The 22,099-nt window shown below is 41.1% G+C and overlaps 1 protein-coding gene across 12 annotated transcripts in view; it reads right to left on the reverse strand.

The window, feature by feature from the left end:
* Positions 1-22,099, reverse strand: part of Erc1 (ELKS/RAB6-interacting/CAST family member 1) — a 295,346-nt gene that overhangs the window by 14,162 nt on the left and 259,085 nt on the right. For 9 of the 12 annotated variants that reach the window (XR_003843179.1, XR_003843178.1, XM_029534691.1 and 6 more), the window contains one exon: positions 6,677-6,865. Coding sequence is in view for 7 of the 12 variants with exons in the window: in XM_029534691.1 (XP_029390551.1) it covers positions 6,677-6,865 (189 nt within the window). In the remaining 5 variants the exon portion in view is untranslated. Of the gene's footprint in view, positions 1-6,676; positions 6,866-22,099 lie in introns of those variants that run through there. The other 3 variants (XM_029534697.1, XM_029534694.1, XM_029534692.1) reach the window with 1 other exon arrangement.

The following is a 22,099-nucleotide window of genomic DNA, read 5'->3' on the forward strand; positions in this document are numbered from 1 at the left end:
CCCAAGTGCTGGGATTAAAGGCGTGCGCCACCATCGCCTGGCTAGAGAAGATAAATTTGTATGTGAGTCTCTTACATGGTATATTTTAGCTGGAAGATGCTAATAGATTGCTGTTGATATATAATGCCATGGATCACCGGCCATTTATATCTTGTTCTAACTTCCCATGTCAGGACAGTAAACGTGATCTGGACCCATCTTTCTGACTCAGAATCAGAAGGTTTCAGCGCTTTATGACAGTGGTCCCAACAGCAATAGCTAGATTGTCTGGTAAGTGGCTGGTATGGAGGGTAACCCAGAATAGTTGGAAGTTTTTGGACCAGGCAGGGAGGCTGTGTCAGTATTTTTCCTGATGGGGTAGTGTTGGTGTTGGTGGGTGGGGCAGGTGGGTGGGCTTTGCACTATGGGTGGTGGTCATGTATGCAGCGGGAAATGGCAGCAACATCTGGGTGTATACTGAAACCGTGTGTGTATTAGGATCCCTTTGGGTTTTGTCTTGGGAAGTCAAGTTCCATGGGAGAAGAGTATGCTCTTATTCATATTTCTATTTAAAGTATACACAAGTTTTTTCTCAGAGAATTTCCAGCTCACACAGCCACCATTACCTTTGTGTGCTCAGGCAGGAGGCTGTGGCATGAATCACAGTAGATACACTATCTTGAAGAACTCTAAGTGATTTCAATTTCTAGATAGTTACAGTGAGGTCAGGACCATCAAGCCTTCGGTAAAACATCTAAAACTCTGAGAGAGAACTATTGGTAACTTATCTCAACAGCGTGACTGGACTAGAAATTTCATTTCGAAACGTTCTAGGACTCTGGGACTAGGGTGACAGAGAAGGCCATGTGGGTATAGCTTCCACAGCTTCAGCCAAAAACATTTTCTTCCTTATCTGTGATAGGTGTGTGTAGATACACACACACACACATACACACACACACACACACACACCCCAGGTCCCTTAATTTGTAACTTCTCACAATGACACAAATACGGTTATTCTACATTTAGCATGAGTCTGTACTTTTGTATCTTTGCATATTTTTCCATGTAGACACCAAACACAACACACTATTCTTACACTGGGAATAAATGGAAAATAGTATTTAATGTTTGCATAATCTCAAGCATGCAGAAGTGCTATTTTTGACTCTAATTCTCCATAGCAAGCTCCCATTTCACCTTCACTTCCAGAGCATCGTGCTGGGAAACACCCGCAGAGGCAGGGTTCTAGTGCCTGAAGCCAGAGCCCTGTCAGCTTTGAACCCCTCCGTGCTGTCTACTCAGTTCTATGCCAGAGTCTCCTCCTCTTCACAGCAAGGCCCAGGCAAACCTCCTCTCTATCCCTCAGCACTGAGATTATAGGTATATGCCACTCTGCCTGGCTTTTAAATGTGGGCTCTGGTGTGTGGGGGTCAAACTCAGATCCTTAAGCCTGTTGCACAAGCATTTTTTACTAGCTCTCTAGTTCCATTTTTTATTTATTTATTTTTTTAAAAAAAGTTTTCATTGCCAGATATTTCAGCATCCAAGTAGCAAGATACTCTGGAAGAAGAAAATGCCAGATTATGTGAGAGCAGAGCTGAGAAGAAAAGTGAATCTACCATACTGTGTATTTTTCATAAATGTGTCAAGACACACACAACATGCACACATTCCTGTGCTCAGTTCTGAGGAAAACACATTTATCTTCAGGGCTCCGCTATTCTCTGCTGGACGGCTGCTCTCGCCTTTTGCAGTGTCTTACGTGCTGCTGCTCTCAATGCTTTGGACAAGGCTTCAGCACTGGAGCTGAGAAAACAAGTTCAGACATCACAGAACGAAGAAAAGCAGATCACAGACAGAGACTGGGAGCCAGAACAAAGCCTGTCACCCACCGAGGGCCATTCTTCTTTCTCCTCCTCTCCCTGTGGTTTCTCAGGCTCTGCCCCCACCAGCTCCTGCATCCCTTTGGCTCACTTGGGTGGCACAGCAACCAGGCAAAGCCATCCAAGAGGCAAGAATGGAATGTCATGTCTATAGCCAATGACTGATGAGCCCTGAGTGGCAGAAATGACTTTCAGGCTCTGTGTTTAGTACTGCGCCAGCATGCTCATTCCTGAATCCACTTCTTTCAAAAGAGGGATGGATGTGAGTTACCCAGCAATTGGAGAGAACAAACGGAAAGACAACCTAAGGAGACAAGGCCTGAGCTAAGTTTTGGAACAATATTTTCTGAAAAAATGAAAATGGGACCAAGTGCTGGGAACAGGGATTAGAATCTAAGCTCAGTGACCCACAGAGCAGCTGCCTGGTACAAAGTCACTCCAGTGTGCTTCAACCCGGTGGGACGTTACCATTTAGGGTAGAAAAAACTTTTTGTTCTCCACTTTTAGTGGATTTTAGTGTTTTAACAGAATGTATCAGTTGAACTGCTTTAATACTTCAAAGGCAAGTTAGAGGTGAGGTGTGACCTTTAAAAAGCAAAGACATTTAATTATGTGCACGCATGTGTGTTGGTGTGAAAATATGTGTGCACGAATGCAAGTGCCAATGGAGGAGGCTAGAAGGGATCAGGTCCCCAGATCTGGAATGTGGTGGCCATAAGGGCAGAATGCTTTAGCTGCTGCTCCATCTCTCTACCCATCCCAAAGCACGGGTCTTTAAGTTTATAATTGTGTATGTGCACACATGCATGTATATAAGGGGGGTTGAAGACAAACTATCCTACCCACCCTTTTGGCAGTACTGTGTACTGAACCTAGGGCCTCATGGGTACTAGGCAGTTGTTCTACCTCTGACTCCATTTTTTTTTTTTAGAAAGGTCTCTCACTGGCCTGAAGCTTATAGACTAGGAGCTTCCCAGCAAGCCCTGGGTCCTACTTGCCCCTCCCCTCCACACCAGAGATTACAATAGATGTGATGCAGAATCTTTCAGTTTTTATTTATTTATTTTTTTGAGACAGGGTTTCTCTGGAACTTGTTCTATAGAGCAGGCTGGCCTCAAACTCATGAGATCTGCCTGCCTCTGCCTTCTGAGTACTGGCATTAAAGGCATATGCTACCACCAGGCTTCAAAATCTTAAATTAATTAATTAATTAATTAATTAATTAATTTATTTTGAGACAGGGTTTCTCTGTGCAGCCCCGGCTTCAAAATTTTAAATATTTATTTATTTATTTATGGTTTTTTGAGAAAGGGTTTCTCTATGCAGCCCTGGCTGTCCTGGAACTCACTCTGTAGACCAGGCTGGTCTTGAACTCAGAAACTGGCCTGCTTCTGCCTTCCAAGTGCTGGGATTAAAGGAGTGCACCACCACGCCAGGCTCATTTAAATATTTTTGTATGTATGTATTTATGTATGTGTTTTAGTACGGTTAGGCATAATGCTTTTGTACACTGTAAAGTTTACCCTTGTGTTATTCAAATGCTGATTTCTTTGCCCTTTTATCTTGTTTTAATCCAGATATGGCACTGTAATGCTTATATCAAGAATCTCCTGTCCAAAGTTTGGGTAAGCAGTTCTTATCATTTATCCTCTGTATTGTCAATAAATACTGATCACTCAGTGGCTGGACAGAAGAAAGAATAGGGCAGGACATCCGCCAGCCAGAGGAAGGAGAGAGAGAAAGAGGGAGAGAGGGAGAGTCAGATCAGACAGGAGGATGGTGGCACTGGAGCCATGAGGAAGGGGCCTGGAGAGATATAGAAACACACCTGAAGTCCAAAGAGCAGACCAGTAATAATAAGCAAGTCCACTGAGGTAATGGCTGGGAGCCATATTAGTATAGAGATTAAGGTAGATCATTTAACTGTTCAGCTATTGAGGTGCAGTTTAAATAAATCCTGGATTCTCTGTGTGGTTTTTGGGGGTCTAGTATAAGGTAAAGAAATACAGCTGCTGGATTAGTTTAAAAACTACATTTATATTAAAAATAATTTTATATTTGGCACCCAATGTGGGGTATCAAATGCATATCTATCTATCTATCTATCTATCTATCTATCTATCTATCTATCTATCTATCTATCTCTATCTATCTATCGATAGTGTGTGCGTTTGTGTGTATGCGGGCATGTCAAAGTCAAAGGACACTCTTAGAAGTTCATCTTTACCTTCCACCTTGTTTGAGACATGGTCTCTTGTTCACCACTGCTCACACTAGACTAAATGGCTGATAAGCTTCTGGAAGTTTCCTGTCTCCACTTCTTATATCCTCCAGAAGCACTGGGATGTGCTATAGCATCTAACTTATGTGGGTTCTAGGAATGCAAAGTCTGATCCTTACACTTGTATGGCAAGTACTTTATCCTCCGAACCACCTCAGCCTTACACTTGGCTTTTATACACAGGCTGTGGGATCAAACTTAGACCCTCAGTACTTTAGCAATGAAGAAATCTCCATAGACCTTTTCTTATATTTTTGAGACATGGTCTTTTATTAGTTTCTTTTCTGTTGCTGTAATAATGAAAAGAAACTTGTGGGAGAAGAACAAGACGCTGAGAGCTCATATCTCAGCCACAAGCATGATGCAGAAAGGGTGAGGTTGAACTGAAACTTTCAAAGCGTATTCCCTGTGATGTACTTCCTCCAGTAAGGCTGCATCTGCTAAACCTTCCCAAAAAGCATCACTGACAGGGGACCAAATATTTAAGACCTGAAACTTATGTGGGAATCATTCTCTTTTAAAACACCACAGAGAACATTATATCAACTTCTACAGTTTTTGGACCTTGAAATAGTTCATAAAATGTAATGTGATGTGGGCCTGGGAGATGGCTGAGCAGTTACCGTGCTTGTCCTTCAAGCAAGAGGACTAGAGTTTGGACCCTCAGAATCCACATAAATGCTGAGTGCCAAGGCAACCCACCTGTACTTCCAGCTCAGTAAGCAGGGTCCCCAAGCAAGCCTGCTAGTAATACTAGCCATAGAGGCCAGCTCTGGGTTTCATTAAGAAATTGTGTCTCAAACTAAGGCCTGAATACTTAACATGCTCCTCAAAGCTGAAGAAGTATGTACTGATTTGTTTTCAAAATCTGTCTTTTACACATTCTGTATAGAAATGAACAGGGATACATACAACTGACTTTAAGGGTGTTAGATAAAGCTTTGCAAGAATGGAGGGCAGATACAAGGGAGGGGAAGATGAGTGGGACTGGGGTGCATCATGTGAAATTCACAAAGAACTGATAAAAGAAAACACATGGTGGGACTGGTGACTCTAGCTGCATATGTGGCAGAGGATGGCCTAGTTGGTCATCAATGGGAGGAGAGGCCCTAGGTCCTGTGAAGGCTCTATGCCCCAGTATAGGGGAATGCCAAGGCCAGGATTGTGAGTGGTGAGTTGGGGAGCGGGGGGGGGGAGGGAATAGGGGATTTTTGGGAGGGGAAACTAGGAAAGGGGATAACATTTGAAATGTAAATAAAGAAAATATCTAATAAAAAAAAAAAAGAAAGCTTTGCATAACAGCCATAAATACGTGCTTTGTGTGAGGATCAGAAGATTCGGGGAGCCTTAAAATTCTGTCCTACCTCCTCCCAGTTGTGTAAGAACTGAGGTGCCCATTTTATAGATGTGAACTACCACATACCTACTGCTCACCTGCTGTTGCTACCCTGGAGCCCATAGACCTCCAACCCCCCTTGCAATGCCCACCCCAGTCCTATCTTCAAGCTGCTGCTTTGACAGGGCTAGAACGAGCTACAGATTCTAGGGTAGGAGGTTGTGCTAAAGAAGAATTACACCCTTCAGTTATACCCCCAGCTGTGGCTATCCAGGCTGTATTTACAATACAGACCACCCCTCTGTGAACACACTGAGGAGAATGCAGAACAGACAGCAGGAGGAAGAGGACACTTCTGGGTACTACATTTATCCAAAATTCTACTTTGATGAAATCAACTTTTACCCCTCAAAAAATAAAAATAAGAAATGATGCATGTTTAACTCAGTACATATTTTAAAAATATTATGTATGTTTTTTGTTGATTTGAAAGTAAATAAAAAATTATAAATCAATTAAAAATGATATTTGGGGCCAGGCGTGGTGGCGCACGCCTTTTATCCAAGCACTCGGGAGGCAGAGGCAGAGGCAGAGGCAGAGGCAGAGGCAGGCAGATTTCTGAGTTCGAGGCCAGCCTGGTCTACAAAGTTAGTTCCAGGACAGCCAGGGCTGTACAGAGAAACCCTGTCTCGAGAAACCAATATATATATACACACACACAGGCCTAAAGAGACAGCTCAGTTGGTAAAGCACTGCTGTACCACTCTGAGGATCTGATCCCCAGCACCATGTAAAAAGCTGGGTATGGTTGTGTGTGCTTGTAATTCCAGAGCTGGGGAGGGAGAGGCAGGAGGGAGAGGCTGGAGGATCCCCAAGGCTCACAGTCAGTCTACCTAAACTAGTGAGCTCCAGACAGCAACAGGCATTGCATGAAAAAAAAGAAAGCTGAAAGCTCTTCAAGAATGACACGTGAGAATGATGTCTGGTCTATGTGTGCACATACACACACATGCACATGTGTGTAGACGCACACACACACATACACACGCACGCATGCACAGACACATAGACACAGACACACACTCATACACAGGCTTGCGTGCACAGTACTGGAACCATGTCCTTATCCCCAAACACTACCCATCCATAGCATAGGGAGTGTGCTTGAGGCACAGCTTGACCAAGACCTACCTGCTCCTGAGTCATCTTCTGCAGCTCTTTCTCCCAAGCTGCCTGCTCACCATCTACATTATAAGAAGCTGGTGGAGTAAGTCCACGGAGGATTAAGGGGTCTCGGTCATGGCAGAGGGCTGTCAGATGTCCAATATACAACTTTAACTTGCTTCTATTTTGGTCAAGTTCTAAGAGGGGCTGGATGATCTGAGGTAAGAAAAAAGGAAAGTCAAGGTTAATCTGAAATGAGAAGTTCAAATATTCCTTATGCCTCCCAAACCAAGACGAAAGCTCTCAGTAATACTGCAATCTTCATAATTATAGACACAACAATTTCACAGTGCTATTTTCCAGGAAGTAAGGAAGGACTATCGCTGAGTGTATCAATACCAGATGGAGAACTCTGCACTGAGGCAGGAGACTGAAACAGGACTTGTGTGTGTGTGCCCTTTAAATTATGAATTATATTTTATTTATTGTGTTGTATACAGGTGTGCTTGCCGTGGCACATGTGGGAGCAAGTGGTTTCTTTTCACTATGTGAGTTTTGGGGACTGAACTCAGGTCTTCAGACTTGGTGATATTGCTGTCATTTTGTCAATCCAGGGTAGCTTGTTTGTACAGGGATGATGTTCCTGATTTCCAAAGCCTCCAGTGATGCTACAAGTGCTCTGTGCACATCTTTATGAGCAACTTTCAAAAGGCTTCCAGAGAACACTGCTCAATGTGCTTCCATGGTCTTCTGCCTCCTGGAGTGGAAGAAAAATTCAGTCTCTGGAGAAGGTGCGTGTTGTTCTTGGCTTAGACGGATGAGGAGAGAACTCATTACTAAATCTATCTCATCCTGGCTGAGGCCCCTTCATTCATTTCTCAGAGGCTATCTGACATTCTTTCTCTGCACACAGTGACTAGTAGATCTTTGCATAACACGGAGTACCTGACTCACAGCCAAGGCCGAAATCTTCACTTGTAACATTGGTTCTGTGTTTTTCTTAAGAGACCTGCTGTAAATTTCTTTCCTATCTGGTTCTTTTTGTTCCTAGAATTCTCTTTGGGAGTATAATGACCAATGGATTCTGTTACATGTTTCATGTGCCAGCTTTGGGGACAAAACTCTAGACAGGTATCGGCAGTGAGGTCACAGCCTAAGTTTTGCATTCCAGCATGTGGCTAGAACAGTCACAGGAGCTGCTGAGCCTTGACAGAGGTCCCAGGCCATACGCCCCAGAAACTTGTACCTACTGCATGCACTAGCCTGACATTTTCTATTACCAAGACGCCTCTATACCATCTCATGTAAAAGGGATTAGATCATCTTCAAATAGAAAGAAACAAGGTCTGGTATTCATTTGAACAGTAACACCAACTTCTTTATGAATCCCACAGTCTTTACCTCAAGTTTAGAATCATATAAAAACTAAAGTGGGGCCTGGATAGACAAATTACAAAAAAGTGAATCAGTGTGGTATCATTCTAATTTACACACACACACACACACACACACACACACACACACACACACACACACACACACACACGACCTCTGGTCAGCAGGTTGGTGGTAACAGTTCCATGACAGCATTTTCTATATATGAGAGGCAGATCAACAGAGCCAATCAAATAAGGAAAAGGTGTTCTAGTCAAAGCAGATGTTTAGAAAGTGAAGGATTTATATAGTTTTTCACAAACAACCCCAACTCCTCAGAAAAGATGTGTTTCATCTGATACACATTCACCATGGGAAGAGTAATCATTAAAAGAGGTTGGGATAGTGGTTTACTTCGGCTAATACCAGCAATCAGGAGGCAGAGGGAGGAGGATGGTATGTTGGCTAGTCAGTCTTAAGTCAACTTGACACAAGCTGGAGTTACCTGAAGAAAGCAAACCTTAATTAAGAAAATGCCTCCATAAGAATTAGCTGGAGGGCATATTCTCAATTTATGATTGGTGGAAGAGGGCCCACCCCATCGTGGGTGGTGCCATAACTCAGCTGGTGATCCATGAGCAAGCCATGGGAGCACAGGAAGGTAGGCAGTGCCTCTTGATGCTTCTGCATCAGCTCCTGCCTTCAGGATTCTGCCCTGTTGGAGTTCCTGTCCTAATTGCCTTCAATGAACTGTACTGTGAAAGTGTAAGCCGAGAAATCTTTTTCCTCCCCCAACTCGCTTTTTTGGTCATGGTGTTTTGTTGCAGCAATAGACAACCTAATGAAGAAAATGAGTTTGCAGCAGTGTGACCCTGTCTCAAAAATAAATGAATATTTTTCTATCTAATTCATATTATAGGTAGAATATTATCTATATAAAACAGTGGGGTTACTTTTTAATATCCCACCCCCACCACAGTACTGAGAATAGAATCTAGGGCCTTCTACACATTAGCCAGTGGCACTGGCTTCCTTTACTCTGTTTTGAGACAGCGTCTCATTAGGTTGCTCCAGGTTGGCCTTGAGCTTGCAATGATCCTTCTGTTTCAGTCTCTTGTGCCATGAGGCCTGTGATATTTTTGTGCATATATGTAATAGATTTTGATAATAGTGATTTTCCAACCTTCTTGTTCTTCCTTCTACTTTCACATCTTCCTTATTCCCTATACCGCTTGAGTTCACACCCAAGGAAAAACATGCTGTGTGTATATACATACATACATACAAAATATACATATATAAATAACATACCTACACACACACACACACACACACACACACACACACACACACACACACACACACACAATTTAAATAGGAAAAAACTTAAAATGAACTTCTCAGGGTATATTTGTTTTGACCAAAAGGTACTATACAAATGTGAGTTTTCACCATTCTATGCTTTGGAGTGTGTCTATGTGTTGGTAATTGAACTTAAGAGATCATACATATTGGGGAAGTATCCAATCTTTGGGTTAGGCCCTTAATTTTTTTCATATAAATTTTGTGAAGGGGTCTTGCTATGATAAACAAGCCCTTTGGCTTTGAACTTGTGATCCTCCTGCCTCAGCCTCAGAAGTGGCTGTGATATTGTTTGTATAACTAGATCCAGTTCTACAGTTATAAATGTTTAAGGAATATAAATTATGACGGGAGGAAAATTTTCATTCTCACCGAGAGTTGTTTCTTTGTAAGAAGATTTGTTGTGACAGATTCTAACTGGTTTCAGGGGCCAGCTTTTGATTGCACTATGACAGTGGTGTTAAGGTGTTTGCTTTAACTTCATTTCCATTTAGCTAAGATAACTAGTAAGCTTTTGAAAGACTAAGAAACTATTTCTGTATTTTTCAGAGTAGAGAGTGAAGGAAGATTCTACAATATTCTATGTGTATGGTTCATTACCTATGAGTTCTAAACACAGATCGCTTGACATTTTAATACCAGGATAGAACAAAAGCACTCCCTACTCCATCGCACCTACCCAATTACGATGGCCTGGGTTTTCTCTTCTTACTCTACTTTTGGGGATTTTTGTTTGTTTGGCTTGTTTTGTCTTGTGACAGGGACTCCTTCTGAGGGCAAGTTGAATGGAGATGCTACACAGGACCCATAAATATTGCTGTCTGTCCACACACAGCTTCAGTACATTATGATCCTTGAAGCTGAAGCTGTGATCCCCCTCCTTCAGCTTCTTGAAGCTGGGATTATGGGTCAGTACCCCTGAACCTGGTTCTCTGATTTGAGTGTAGGTTAGCTGGTTATAACACTCTGAGAGGTTACCCATGTCCTTATCATAAATGGACATAAAGGGGCTGAAAATTATTAGAAACTAGAGCATCTGCCCCCGCGGAACTCAAATTCCATTGTTTGGAAGATGTTTTTAAAAATTACATTTATTTCCGTGTGCGTTTGTGACATAGTGAGCACGCACAGGTCAGAGGACAACTTGAGGGGATTCTTTTCTCTGCTTCACCATGTGGTCCTGGGGACTGAACTTCTGTCAGCAGGCTCGGTGGGAAGTGCCTTTACTTGCTGAGCCATTTTTGCTCTTTCAGAAAATTGACATTTGGTTCCCAGTACCCATTTTAGGTAGTTTACAACTGCCTATAATTCCAACTCCAGGGGACCTGATATCCTCTTCTGGTCACCACCAGAAGAGGCACCTGTAAACTCACTCACTCTCTCTCTCTGTCTCTCTCTTTCTCTTTCTCTCTCTCACACCCACACCCTTTAAAAGTTCCTATATATGTGTCAGCTACTCTCAATCTTCCTAGAAAATTAGTTTTCCATCTACCAAGAGTCTTCTGTGGCTGCTTACAATTCTGAATCAGCTATACAAGCACTGTGTTCTTTTTTACTTGTTGACATTGTCAGAGGCAGATTTGCTGTTCATATATTAACTGAATAAATTCTAGTGGGTAGTTTTGATATTTTTTTTGTTTGGGTTACTGTCCACTGCCTTTCAATGTAGAATGTACCAGGAAAGTCCCACTATTAATTGACTAATGTCCCAGGCACACCTTTCTTACTGGCATTCTTTAATAGAGACCCAGCAGAGAGAGAAGGGGGGGGCAGAGAATAACATTCACCACTTTTACATTTCTTTTCACTGAGCAATTCTCCTAGTAAATATTTTAGTTGACCAGGGTGGTCAAAGATGGAGTGTTAAATTCTTTGCAAAGTTGTGGAGCTATATATTATATTCTCACTTAAAGCAGCGCATTTATGAAAGAGTTCTTTAAAAGTACAGAAAAACTCTATGGTATACTGCCTGTCAAGTCATAATTAATGAAAAGGAAAAAAATAATCCAGTTTAGCACTTAGTGAACACCTGAGTGGTATGCTGTATTCTAATCAATGGGAATATATGAAGATGTAGTTCTACTGTGTATTAAAAGAACTTATGAGATAAGTGATTAATATTTTGGGTATACTAAATTGTATAACAAATTTATCCTTGTTTAATTTTGAAACCAATGTCAAGAATCCTTGAATTGCTAAATAAATTATTTGCCTTGCTTGAGATTTAGTCTGACTTAGTCTTCAAATATGTTTATGAAATCCAAGCTTTTTATTCTTAATCCTCTGGGATGTAGCCTCTGAAACAATGAGCCCTGCTATCTGAAGGACAAGCCAAATGATGAATGGATTCTCTACACATGTTTGGTGTTGTAGTCGTCCCTAACTAATCCTAAGGGAAAACAAGAGAAGGTAGAATAACTCTCACTTTTTACATCAAGAAATATACTGGATAGAATATGACAGCAAGTTCTAGACTGCACCCAGGCTTAGCAGGAAGGGTAGTACAGCCACGTGTATTTAATGTATGTATGTCAATAAGCACCCAACATTTCAAAGATAAAAATAAGACGTAAAGGCGATGGCAGAAGTTAAAGTGAGAGCATCCAGAGCTGGGCCCCGCCCCTCCCCTCCCCCCATGCCCTGCCCCTCCCCTCCCAGCTCTCCCAGATTACACACTGTGACCATTATGCATTTATTTTCCACAATACATAAAAAAATCTCCCAGAAACACTTAAGTTATGAGATAAATCCTTTGTTTCAATTTGATACTTACAAAAGAAAAGAAACTCCCAGAATGTTATCCATATGAACGCTGACAAAGGCCTCAGGGCTAGCTCTGTGCTAGCTGTGTCCTCGAATCACCTCATCAATTAATAAGAGATACCTGAACACTGCCATCTTTAATAAAGCTTTTGGACCAGAAAGTCACTGGTCCTCTCCCTCTCTGCAGAAGGGAGATGAGGGGACACTGAACATCAGGGACAAGGGACAGGAAGGAGTGCAGATCCAGGGTTCCTTGGATCAAGGATGGACAAATGTGTTAGAAAAAACAATTTGTTTTCATTTGTTGTTGTTTTGAGAGAGGGTCTTACTATGTAGCCCTGTCTGTCTTGGAACTCACTATGTAGACCAGGCTGACCTCAGGTCTACCTGTTTCTACTTCCCAACTACTGGGATTAAAGGCATGTGCCACCATAGTCAGTGATTAGAAATCTCATCACTAATAAATACCTGGTTCTAAGTAGAAAGTTTCTCTGAAGATCTCTGATATAAGGGCTTTATGGCTTGTAAGCTTGTCTATGAAAACTGGAAAAGACTGTACATTTTAAAATATGAAGAACTATGGTAATTCTGTTTGAAGATAAATCATTATTTTCTCTTAGTTTTACAGTTCAGTTACTAAGAACACATGCATTCACTACCAGCACAGGGAACAGTGTTGGAGTGGCTGAGACTGGGCTGTTCTCAACAGAAGCCTCTGCTATATGCTGGGATGTCCTAGAGCCATGATAACTTGCAGCTCTAGAAAATCATAGCTTCTTTCTTGGCAGTTTAACCTTGTGTGTTCCATGTCAATTACTATACTCATGACATTTTATTAGCTATCCTGGAATTAAAGGAACTTAGGTGATATTTTGTAACCTATGAGTTTAATAAAGAACTAATTTGGATTGGTGTGGTTACTCATACCTGTAATCCTAGCACTCCGGGCACTGAGACTGAGACTATGTGTGCCAAAAGTCAGAGGCCAGCCTGATCTACACATTAAGACCTGGCTGCAAAACAAAACAGAACAACAACAACAACAACAACAACAACAACAAAAACAACAACAAAAAACCAGACAGAACAGAGCTGCACTTATTTTGGACACTGCTATAGCAACTGCTGATATGGAATCTAGCAACTCATAGCCTGTTAAACACAAGTAATAGTGGTGTGTGTCTGTCTGTCTCTCCAGAGTCTCACTATGTTGTCTAGGATAACCCTGAACTTGCAAACTTCCTGTTTCAGACTCATAAGTGCTAGAATTCTAGGTGTGCTCTGCCTACCAAAGTATTCTACATTCTTCAGGGCAAGCAGCATGGTCGCTGTGGCTCTGGTTAGAAATGGTTATTTAAACACAGTGGTCAGAAGCAGGCAGGCCCTTGCTTGGTGACATCATGCACTAATCACTGGGTATCCAGTTTCAGAGGCTGCCCTCTGACATGGGGTTTGGGGATGGAGGGAGGGAGGCATAGAGATGGGAGGGAGAGAGGGACAGAGGGGAAACAAATGAGTGTAAAGTTCTGTCTGTGTCACTTAGGTTATATGCTACAAAATCTTCAATACTCTGTGAAACAGTGCAGAATGGCTAAGCAATGTCATGCTGTTTCTGAAGATAAGCTCAAGTTTTGGAGACAGATGGACTGGCTGAATTCTAGAATCTGCCCTACTCTAGTAGAGAGGCCTACAACACTGACAAAGAGAACCTCTGCTTTGTTAACTTCCACACTGATCATCAGCTAGGGTTCATTACCTCTACAGTGGGAATGCTCATGGCTGTTCTATGAGGATTCAAGTACATGTAAAATAAACCCAGTGCTCAGCTATCTGTACCAGGGACTGGAGAGGGAACAGAGGAAATCAGGAACTGGGAAATTACAGTTTGTGGACCACATCTAGCATTGCCGCCTGCTTCTGTAGGGTTCTGTGTTAAGGATGCTGTATATAATTTTCTCTTTTGGAGACAGGGTTTTCCTTCCTATGTAGCCCAGGCTGACTTCAGACTCATGAGCCCCATGTCTGAGCCTTGTAAATGCTGGGATTATAGGCTTATATCAACAAGCCTGCTTGTATTCTTTTTATTTTGCCATTTTCAATTCTCAAAAAGAAAAATCTAAAGAATATCTTGTGATACACAGAAAGTATATAAAAACCAATTTTAGAGTCCATCAAGTTTTATTAACTTATAGTCACACTCAATTGCTTATATGTGTCTATGGCTGCTTTCAACACTATGACATAGAAGCCAAATATTCTGACAGATAACACGGGATTTGTAAAGTGTAAAGCTTTTACTATTTAGAAACTTTAGAAAATCTTTGTAAGTTGACAGGCTACAGAGACAGGTCAATGACTAAGAGTCCTGGCTGCCCTTCCAGAGGTCCCTCTTTCAATTCCCAGCACCAACACAGCAGTTTACAACTATCTAGCTCCAGTCTCAATGGATTTGAGATTCTTCCAGCATATGTGGATATGTAGTGCACAAATATATATGTAGACAAAGCACCCATACACATAAAAATAAAAGTCTTAAGAAAATTGCAAATCCTTACAACAGTTCAATCTCAGACAACAGAGAAACTAACATTAGAAAAGAAATTCTTAGAACTTTTCATCAATTAGTTAACTATTATTTTTAAAAATCTATCCATAACAGGTATTTATTACTGTTATCAACAGTAATAACGACTACAAGAGGATTTAGATTTGGCAACAGTCATAAAAAGAAATGTCTGAAGTACAATCCTTACTGATAAATAAAATCATGATACAGTTGAAATATCAAAAAGAATAGTAATGAGTTTGTAAAGTAAAACTTCAAGTCATTGAACAAAGAAAATGAGAAAGATATCAAAAGATGGAACGATCTCCCTCCCTCATGCAGTGGTAGGATTAATAGAATAAAAATAATCATCTTACTAAAAGCAAGCTATAGATTCAGTGTAATCCCCATCAAAATTCTAACATAATTCTTCATAGATCTTGAAAGGGTAATTTTTAGGTTTGTATGAAAATGCAAAAAAGCCCAGGATAGCTAAAACAATTGTGAATAATAAAGGAACTGCTGGGGGTATTGCCATCTCCAACATCATGGTGTATTACAGAGGTATAGTAATCAAAGCAGAATGGCATTGGCACAAATTAGACACGTTGGTCAATGGAATTGAATAGAAGACCCAGACATAAATATTGACATCTGATTTTTTTTTTTAAATATTGAGGCCAGAAATACACACTGGAAAAAGACAGGATCTTCAAGAAACAGTATTGGTCAAACTGGATGGCTGCATGGAAAAGAATCCAAATAGAACCATACCACTCTGTACAAAATTCAATTCCAATGGATCAAAAACCTCAATTTAAAATTAGATACATCAAACCTGACTGAAGAGAATGTGGAGGAACAGCCTGGAACTCATTGGCACAGGAAAAGACTTTCTGAACAGAACATCAATAGCACTGGTTCTAAGAGCAACAATTAATAAATGGGACCTCATGGAGCTGAGAAGCCTACCATTAACTGCAGTGTAAATTGGATGATCCAGCCCAAGGCAAGACTGGATAATTGCAGTCCTCAGTGATAATTTGACTCCATTCCACAAGAGCTCCAAGTAAGAGGTAGTACCCCAGAAAACAAAATTAATGCATGTTTACTGGGGCAGGACAGAAAGCTCAGTGGTTAAGAGTACCTGCTGCTTTTCCAGAGAACCTGAGTTTAGTTTCCAGCACCCACATAGAGGCTCACAACTCTCTTTAACTCCAATTCCAGGGCATCTGATACCTTTTTCTGCCCTCCTTTGGCACAAGGCACACACAATGTATACATGCAGGTAAAATGCTGACAGACATAAAATAAAAATAAATTTTAAAATAAATTAATGTTTAGTGCTCTCTTATGTTACTGTATTTTGGTATGTGTTGCATAGCAAAGAAAATGACTACTGATATACATAGCACTATCTACAGTGAACTCTTGTAGAAAAGGCACTAACCGTATTACATCATTTATGCTTCTATGCCTTTGCAAAAGCTGTCCATGACTTGTATAAGGTCAATCTGTCTGGCAGATGTTTACTGCTCCTTTAGGAGTTAGCTCAAATATCATAGTCCATTTTAACTACTGAGTCTCTATTGAGGTTTCCCATGGCAATTTGTACAATTTTTCTTGTTGTAGAAAATCTGTTTTGTAGTGTTTAATGGCCTTGAGACACTTATTTACTCCCCACGAAATTGGTATATCATAGGTACACAGGATACGCCCAGAAAATATTTATGGGTTAATTTTATTTCTCACTTTAATACATTTTAAACCAAAATAATGAAAACTTTAAGCCACATATACTAATTGAATTTTTCTATGTTAAACTGAGGACTCAAGTGTAAACAGCAAAGGAGTGCACAGAATGTGCCTTTAACTTGTTTAAACATGGCAGACAGTACTAACATCCTGATTCAGTCCCAGGAGGATAAAACAATATGAATACTAGATTTTAAAATACTGACCAACCAACAAAATGAGGAGCAAATTCAAGATGTTTTCATTTGATATCCAGAGTGCCAAAAGCAAAATCTGAATGACTTATTTCATAGCCACAGGAAAAGCAGCTAAAGGCCATTCTAAGTTTGTCAACTACCTCCTCATTCAAAAATTTTGTGATTCCAGTCTTGAAATTTAGGAAGAAACAGCCACAGTTGACCATCTTTCAATGAAGTCTTGTTAACAAGTATTCTGCCTTAAAAATCTGAATTTTCACTGAAAGAACGAGCCATCTGTTTTGAATATTTCCTAGACTAAGCCTCTATTTGTACACTGCTTTGATCTCTTGGCACAATGGAGAAAGCAGTGATGCAGTCCAGCTACACCTCAATCAACTCTGCTCATTTCATTACCCCAGAAACACTAACTGCCAGACCCAGCTGGAGACTTGGTCTCATCCTAGCATTAGGAAGAGGAAGATACATCACAGAAGAAGGGCTCTTCTGTTTTGGTTGATGATACATTTCTGTGTCCAAGAAAATGTTCATTTAACCACAAATACCTAAGAATCCTACCAGAGAGGATGTATAAAAAAATAATTGTGGGGAGTCAAGGACAAGTTAACAGAAGTAGTGCCACAGAGTCTTGCTGTAACAAAACTGCTGTTGAAGGGTCCAGATAAGACAGGAGTCAACTAATAGTCCTCTACAGCACCACCTAATAAAATAATGTCACGGGATAGCCAGTGTAGACCTGTCTTTCAAAACTAGCATCAAAAGGGGCTGTACAGGATGATAAGCTAAGGGGCTGGGCACTGAACTTAATATACAATATGCTAGAAAATATAATAAATATTAGATGGTTCACCCAGGCACTTACATGCAAGTGGTATCAGATTAGATAATAACTTTTTAGGGTGTGGGAAGAAACAAGAATATTGAAAACAATGGCTACTCTTGCATAAAAGTAAGCAAAACACATGGTGTGTGTGTGTGTGTGTGTGTGTTGTGTGTGTGTGTGTGTTAGGACTGAATCCAGGGCCATTGAGATACATTACAAACTGCTTTGGTAGGCCTCTTTGTTTTCAGATGACTATGAAAACCAGGTAGGATGTGAAGGGTCTCACTGCACATAATGCTGAGGATATTAATGCCCAAATCATAAATAATAGCAGGAAGAGACGATGCTTCATTAGTTGAATACTCCTTATCATGATATGAGCCCATGAATCTTGAGTGCATACGCCGTAGCATTGCTTAAACACTGTCACTTCGGTCTAAGAAATCAAATGAGCTATTGGACACCTCTCCCCTAATCACATAGAGGAAACCACAAGAACGCAGGGTGGATCTGTGAACCACAGTATAAAGAGGTGATAACATTTTTAATGATTTGTTGCTACTGCATAAATATTCTCTTTAGTCAGAAACTTCCAGAAGTGAAGGAAACAAATCTGTCTATTGTGGGGTGCTTCTTGGAGGTAACCAGGCAGGGTGCAATGTTTATAGCTAACCTACCACAGCACCTCAAGGACAAAACAATGGAGTTGCTGGGCTAGTGCTGAACTCTCTAGGATTCATCAGAGGCTCAGAAAGATTGTCATTTTTATGATTACATTTTAGTGATGAAAAAACTGGTTACCAGGCCTAGTTTTATGGGTGATCAGAAGAATGCATTTTATAATAGGACACAGGAGACAAAGAAGGACCATTCGAAAGCTGTATAACCACAACCACTGCCATCCTTGCAGCTATTAACTGAGCACCCACTGAGTTCCTGGAGAAGGGTGACAGGTATGGAATGAGTGAGGACATTCAATCCTCACAATATTCCTCAATGCAAGATGTAGTCATTCTTTTATTAATTTTAGGATAGTATACAAAGTAATGGGTTCCATCTTAGCATGTTTACGGGTACACATCATACTTTGCTCTCATTTGCCTCCCCCTGCTGTTCCTACTTTTTCCCCCACTTAGTTTCCTACTGTATTTCTCACCTTCATGAAGAACTCTTGCTACCTTCTCAGGCCTTTCTAGGAGAACACACGTTTTACTATGACTTAGCACAGAGGCTCGGGTGCTTAAAGATGGTAAATGACTTGCAGCAGCAGTTACACAGGGCTAAAAAGCAAAGCTCATTCTTCAACACTGTCAAACCCCATGAGAGAGGGTAACCAAAGAGTGCCTTTTCAGTTTCATAGATGAGATGTAGTCTTTCACTAAAGAAAAAAAGTAGGAAGTGTAGGTGCATTATTGTACATATGTCACTGGACAGGAATACAGCAAAATAGCTGAGATTGTATCAAGATCAACAGCAATTCTTTTTCTCTCTTATTTTCTATCTTCCTGCTCCAAAAGCTACTGTATGTGTGTTTTATCATACACAAAAAGTCCCACAGTGGTTCATATAGCCCAGGTCATTTCTGTCAGAGAGGAGAGGAATATCTAGGAGGAGTGGTGAGGCCTCTTCCTTTCTTGCCTCCTGGAGACATGGAATAGAGGAACGGAAGACATGCCAAGATGGAAAGACTGACTGTACTCATGGATTGGCAAAGCTAATAACACAAAATGGCTGTATTGCCAAAGTGATATTCAGATTTAACATAAACCCCATCTCACCAGTCATATTCTTCATAGATCCAGAAAAAAAATCCTCTGAAATTCATATGGAAACACAAAAGGTACAGAATAGCAAAAGCAATCCTAAGCAGCAAGAACAGCAGCACCAGGCACTATTAGAGTTCACAGAAACTGTATGATACCGGCCCAGACCATCTGATGAATGGAGAATACAGACATAAACCCACACAGCTAATATCACACAATATTCAAGAAAGGTATACAAAAGACACATTCTTCAATAAATAATGCCGAGTTAACAGGATATATACATGTAGAAGAACAAAAACTTCATCTCTTACTCTGCACAAACACCAATTAAAAATGAGCCAATTAAAAAGGATCATAATGCAAGACCTGAAAATTTCAAACTACTATAAGTACAGGTATTTTCAAATGGAAGAACAAAGTGTGAATGCTTCAATCCTACACAGAAGGGGGAACAAAATAATCACAGGAGGTACAGGGAGGGAAGGACCAGGAAGAGAGAGAGGAGGGGGAGAGGACAAGCTGGTGGGGGGGAGGGTCAGGTGTTGGAAGGGACAGGAGAGAAGTGCAGAGGGTCAGGAAATCGAATAGAAATATGTAGCAGTGGGGGATGGATAACTGGGGGTAGCCACTAGAAATTCCCAGACGCCAAGGAAATGAGAGGCTCCCAGGACCCAGTGGGGATGACTTTAGTTGAAATATGCAACAAAAGGGCGCTAGAACCTGTAGAGACTACCTCCAGTATATAGGCACACCCTCCTGGTTGAGGGATGAGGCCACCCACTGATGTCAAAATTGTTAACCTAGAAATGTTCCTGTTCAAAGGAAAGACAGGGACAAAAAAATGGAACAGAGACTGAAGGAAAAGTCATCCAGAGACTGCCCCACCAAGAGATCCATCCCATTTGCAGACACCAAACCCTCACACTATTGCTGATGCCAAGAAGTGCTTGCTGACATGAGCCTGGTATGGCTATTCCCTGAGAGGCTCTATCAGCACCTGACCAATACAGAAGTAGATACTCACAGCCAACCATCAGACTGAGTGCGGGAACCCCAATAGAAGAGCTAGAGGAAGGACTGAAGAAGCTGAAGGGGATTGCAATCCCATAGGAAGGACAATTATCAACTAACCAGACCCCCCAGAGCTCCCAGAGAGTAAACCACCATCCAAAGAGTATACTTGGAGGGATCCATGGCTCCAGATACATATGTAACATGCATCAGAGGAAGGCCTTATGTGCCATCAATGGGAAGGGAGGGGAGGCTTGATGCCCCAGCATAGGGGGATGCTAGAGGGGTGAGGTGAGAGTAAGTAGATGGAGGAGCACCCTCATAGAGGCAAAGGGGAGGAGGGAGAGGGGAATGGGATGGAGGGGTAACCAGGAAGGGGGATATCATTTGAAAAGTAAATGAATAAAATGATGATGATAATAATAATAATGATAATAATAGTAACAACAACAACAACAACAACAACAATAATAATAAATATAGGTGTAGCAAGGAGTTTCTGAAAGGCCCCTGGACACAAGAAATAATTTCAGGAGCTGAGAAGAAGGATGCTATGAAATGAGAATGCTTTTGTACAGCAAAAGAAATTATGAAACAAGCTATCTGAAGACAGACAGCTTAGTGAATGGAATTAATCTTTGCCAAGTACACATCCAATAGGTAAATAAAGGCAGCAAAAACTAAACAAACCTCAAATCATAAAATCAACAAATGGGCTACAAGATGAAATATAAAAGGCCTATAAATATTTGAAGAGTGCAATATCCTTAGCTATTAGGGAAATGAAAATTAAAACTACTCTAAGAATCAATTTCACCCAGTAAAAACAGATTTTAAAAAGACAAATGACAAGAACTCCTAGTAAGGATGTGGGGAGAATGGGATCCTTATCCAATGGTGATGGCAATGAAAACTGGTGCAGCCATTATGGAAGTCAGGATGAAGGTTACTCACAAGTTAATGTAACTACTACTACTGTAGATCCATACTCATGATGGCACTATTTACAATAGCAAGGAAACGGAACCAGCTAGGACTCTATCAACAGATGAGTGAATAAAAAAGAAAAATGTGACCTGTGCAATCTTGGAATTTTATTGGCTTAAAAGATGAAGCCGTACATTTGCAGGAAAATGGTTTGAACTGGCATTATGTTAAGCAAAATAAGCTAGAATTAGAAAACAAACACATTTTCTTTCACCTGCAGACTTTTGACTTACATTTATATATGTGTGTGCATGCACATGTATGTGTAGACCATGAAAACAGGATGGGGGCCATCAGAAGGAAGGAGGAGATTTTAAGGAGAAGGAGAGGGAGAAAGAGAGGGCAATGGAATGAACACAAGATCACAGTACGGGTGCGGGGGCAGGGGAAGGAACCAGGAAGACCGGTAGGTGTTACCCATGGGAGGACAGTAGGGAGAGGGATGGACAGAACCAAAGGATCATGATGTATATGTAGACAAATGTCATAATGAAAGCCACTTTTTTGTATGGTAACTTAAAAAATTAAAAAGCGACTCTGTGGGGTTTCTTCTAGAAGCCCTGGCCCACAGGAAATGCAGGCAAAGCCCCGGCGCCCTGGGCACTCGATGCAGCAGATCAGACTTTGTTTTCCTTGTTGGTGATGAGGGGTTTGTTCTCCACCATACCTGATAAGCCAGAAACTTTGTAACCACATCTGTACAGTAACCACTGTGGAAGGGAACCTGACGTCAAAAGACTGGCTAAACCTTTAACAAGCAGCTTCGAAAGCTGGAGCAATTAGGAGTGTCAGTCTCAGCTTTGAGATTCCTATTTAGGAAAACCTTTGAGGTATGAAGACATGGTGTGACCGTGGCAGTCATTA

The sequence above is a fragment of the Mus pahari genome, chromosome 2 (genome assembly GCF_900095145.1).
Source record: "Mus pahari chromosome 2, PAHARI_EIJ_v1.1, whole genome shotgun sequence".
In the NCBI taxonomy this organism is placed as follows: Eukaryota; Metazoa; Chordata; class Mammalia; order Rodentia; family Muridae; genus Mus; species Mus pahari.